The 4,012-nt window shown below is 54.1% G+C and overlaps 1 protein-coding gene across 1 annotated transcript in view; it reads left to right on the top strand.

Moving 5' to 3' along the window:
* The window catches only part of MLST8 (MTOR associated protein, LST8 homolog (S. cerevisiae)), a gene marked incomplete at its 5' end in the record, with an annotated part of 5,164 nt that extends 1,428 nt beyond the window's left edge, over positions 1–3,736 (top strand). The window contains 4 exons of the mRNA XM_009076837.1: positions 1,234–1,386; positions 2,107–2,231; positions 2,999–3,162; positions 3,618–3,736. Coding sequence (XP_009075085.1) covers positions 1,234–1,386; positions 2,107–2,231; positions 2,999–3,162; positions 3,618–3,736 — 561 coding nt within the window. The remainder of the gene's footprint in view (positions 1–1,233; positions 1,387–2,106; positions 2,232–2,998; positions 3,163–3,617) is intronic.
* Positions 3,737–4,012: the final 276 nt, after the last annotated feature.

The following is a 4,012-nucleotide window of genomic DNA, read 5'->3' as shown; positions in this document are numbered from 1 at the left end:
AGCAGCTGCTGCTGAGCAGAGGGAAGGGCTGGGGAAGAGGCTGAAGGGAATGTGGTGCATTAGCAGGGAAATCAATAGGATCATTGCAGAGCTAGTAACTTGCTGTGGGCTCACAGGACTGTGGGGTTGGCCTGCAGGCAGGGCAGTGCCAGCCCGTGTCAAATGCTGAACAATGGAAATAATTCCTTTGCACTTCATTTTGCACAGGCTTCAATTTTGAGAGCAGTTATTGGACTAGACTTTACCCAAAGGCTCCTGTGGTGTCAGTGCTGTGAGAATGTGTCATGGTAAACCAAATATTGCTGTACATGGATGTGAACTAATTGCTGACCAAGATGCTGCTGAGGTGCAGTGTTGGGTTGTGAGTGGAATGCAGTTAATTAGTCCAAAGGTGGCAGCATTTGTTCAGATAGCTCCATGGCTCTGCAATTCCCTCTGCAGTGATGCTGATTCAGTTATCCCAGACATTCCTCACAGCCTGGGTAAAGCCATGAAGGCTTCAGCCATTGCACTTACACCTGCTGGGAGGGCCTGAGGATTGAGGTGCCCAGAAGAGACTTCTCTGCAGTTAGATGAATATACCGAGTGGTGTTTGTCCTCAGAACAAGCCTCTGCTCCAGGTACAGGATTAGCTGTGCCTGATGACCTGATCTCCTCCAGGGATCCTGCTAAAATCATGGGCAGGGCTGTGGATAGAGCCCTGGTTTAGTGGAGAGATTGTCTCCCTGCCAGCATTGTCCTCTGCCCTGAGCAGGGCTCAGAGCCAGTACTCTGCCCTTCAGCTGGCTCTTGTCCTTTCCCTGAGGAGGCCAGAGAGAGAAAAACCCATTTCAGATTGTGTTTTTCAGGTGTCTGTGCACTCCTCAGTGCTTCAGTTGTTCACTGGCCAACCTGCACCTTAATGCTGCCTCTCAGACATGCTGAAAGCCACTTGGCTGCTGGGGATGTTGTTTGGAGCTGGAGCTGTGCAGCAGCTCTGGAACTGAGGCAGCTGCTGTCTGCTCTGGGGGTTAGAAGGTTAGCAAACACTGCTGGAAGGGGAAACAGCCTTTTGCAGAGGGTGAGGTGAGGCAGTGCTTGGCTTGTTCTCCACACATGGGGTGACCAGTGTGTGAAACACCCTGTGCTGGGGGAAAGGAGGCATAACAGGACCTGATGCTTAAAACCAGAGCTCTACATGGTGCTACATGGGCCCAGTCATGGTATCGGCTTGAGGCTGCTGTTCCCCTGCAGGCAGAGCTGATCGTCGGTGATCAGAGCGGTGCCATCCACATCTGGGACCTGAAGACTGACCACAACGAGCAGCTCATTCCAGAGCCCGAGGTCTCTGTGAATTCTGTCCACATTGACCCTGATGCCAGTTACATGGCAGCTGTGAACAGCTCGGTGAGCCCTGGGTGGGGTGGGATGGGCTGTGCTCTTGCGGTGACTTCTGTGGGCAGGGACAGCTTCTCTGCACTGGCTATGGTGGGCTGGGCTGTGATCATAGAATCATCAGGGTTGGAGACCCCTACGACCATCAAGTCCAACCTTTACTGCTGTAACTCCTAAACTGTGTCCTCCAGCACTATATTCAGATGCCTCTTAAATACCCCCGGGATGGTGACTCCACCACCTCCCTGGGCAATATTCTAGTGCCTGAACACTCTTAACAGGGAAAACTTTTCTCCTAACATCTCCTCTGACTCCGCCCTGTCTCAGCTCAGGCCATTCCCTCTAGTCCTCTCCCTGCAGCCATGGCAGGAGAGACATCCCCTACACCTCTCTCCAGCCCCTGTCAGGGAGCTGCAGAGAGCCATGAGGTCACCTCTGAGCCTCTTCTCCAGGCTAACCAACCCCAACTCCCTCAGCCCTTCCCCATGTGCTCCAGCCCTTTCCTGCCCTCACTGTCCTTGGCTGGACTCATTCCAGTGCCTCAATGGCCTTTTTGCAGTGGGTGCCCAAAGCTGAGCACAGCACTGAGGTGTGACCTCCCCAGTGCCCAGTCCAGAGGGATGAGCACTGCCCTAGTCCTGCTGCCACACTGTTAATGGGGATGGGGAAATCCAGGCTGGTTTTGGGTGAGCACCCACCAGCCTGGACATAGATCCTGCTGTCTCTCCACAGGGAAACTGCTACGTGTGGAACCTGACAGGTGGCATTGGCGAGGAGGTGACCCAGCTGATCCCCAAGACCAAAATTCCAGCGCACAACCGCTATGCCCTGCAGTGCAAATTCAGCCCTGACTCCACGTGAGTGTGTGAGGCCCTCACCTTCCTCCCCTGGGAAACAGAGGCCAGCTGTGCCTCCAGCTTTGGCTGATGCTGGCTGCATGCTGCAGGTCCCCAGGGAGGAGCAGGGCAGGAAGCATGTGATGTACCACCATGGGGCTGCTGTTGGTGCTGTCCCACTCATGTTCATAGAATCATAGGATGTTAAGGGTTTGGAATGGAGCTTAGAGTGCATCCAGCCCCAACCCCCTGCCCTGGGCAGGGACACCTCCCACCAGAGCAGGTTTCTCAAGGCTTTAGCCAACCTGGCTTTGAACACTGCCAGGGTTGGGGCAGCCACAGCCTCCCGGGGCAACCTGTGCCAGTGTCTCATCACTGGTACAGGGAAAACTTCTTTCTAATATCTAACCTCAATTTCCCACTTTCAATTTCTCCCCATTACTCCTTGTTCTATCACTAGTTCCTAACCAAGAGTCCCTTTGCAGCTTCCCTGGAGCCCCTTCAGATCCTGGAAGGTTGCTATGTGCTATGCTACATTCCCTGAGCTCAGCAAGGTTTGCAGCCATGAGCTGCTCCTGCAGCTGGGATCCAACTGCTGATCTCCAGGAGTGAAGTGTGAGCTCCTTCATGGAGCCTGTTCAGCTGGAATGCCATAAATCAGGTGATAGAGGTGTCAGGAGATGTGATTGCAGTGAGGGCAGATCTCCAGGCTTCCACTGTCCCAGGCCCATGGTAACACAGGTGTATGGTGTGACTGACTGTGGTGCTCTCATGTGTCCTCCTTGCAGGCTCTTGGCTACCTGTTCTGCAGATCAGACGTGCAAGATCTGGAGGACTTCAAACTTCTCTCTGATGACAGAGCTGAGCATTAAGAGCAATAATCCTGGGGAGACGTCTCGGGGGTGGATGTGGGACTGTGCCTTCTCCGGGGACTCCCAGTACATCGTGACAGGTGAGGCTGTGCCTTGGGCTGTGCCAGGGCCCTGCACCTCCTCTGCCAAACCCCCAGGCAGAGGTGTGTGTGATGTGGGAGCACACAGCCTCATGCCCCCAGCACATTCTGCTGACTCCCTGGGGTACTGTGCCTGTGCAATAGGCACCTGCTAAACTGGAGAGGTGATCTTCAGGCGTGCAGTTGATCTCACGTGGGAGCAACAGTGCTTGCAGTGTACAGCATGTTGGTCCATTCAAAACACACCTGTGGCGATTTCCACAGTCACTGCTCTCTGAAATCATGAAACCCCCACATAATAGACACACTGAGCTGCTTGCTCTGCCTTGCTCAGCACCAGCCCTAAAGATAGTGGTGAGGAAGCAAGAGCTAAGTCTTTCTTATAAATAATAGTAAAAAAGAAGTTTAAAAGGTAATGCCATATATCTCACTTCTCTTTTCACACTCTGTTCCAGCCTCCTCTGATAACCTGGCCAGGCTGTGGTGTGTGGAGACAGGAGAGATCAAGAGGGAGTACAGTGGCCACCAGAAGGCCGTGGTCTGCCTTGCCTTCAACGACAGCGTGTTGGGATAACAGGCACATGTGGCAAGGAGAGGATCTCTGTGTGTTCCCCGCTGCCTTGTAGGGGCAAGGACCCTTTCCAGAGCCCAGGACATGCAATGTACCCATCCCCTCCCCGACAGAGAGGGCTTGGGCTCTGGCAGGAGCAGCTGCAGCTGCCTGGAGTGAGACCAGGCTGCAGCTTCAAGCAGGACATTGCTGAAACGTTTGTGGCCTGTAAGGGAGGGGATGGGAGAGGGAGGCACAATCCCACTGCAGGGAGACGGGTACAGTTCAGCTGGGGAATCC

The sequence above is a fragment of the Acanthisitta chloris genome, unplaced genomic scaffold, assembly GCF_000695815.1.
Source record: "Acanthisitta chloris isolate BGI_N310 unplaced genomic scaffold, ASM69581v1 scaffold43666, whole genome shotgun sequence".
NCBI classification, from domain to species: domain Eukaryota; kingdom Metazoa; phylum Chordata; class Aves; order Passeriformes; family Acanthisittidae; genus Acanthisitta; species Acanthisitta chloris.
This window is presented reverse-complemented; position numbering and strand designations above follow the sequence as displayed.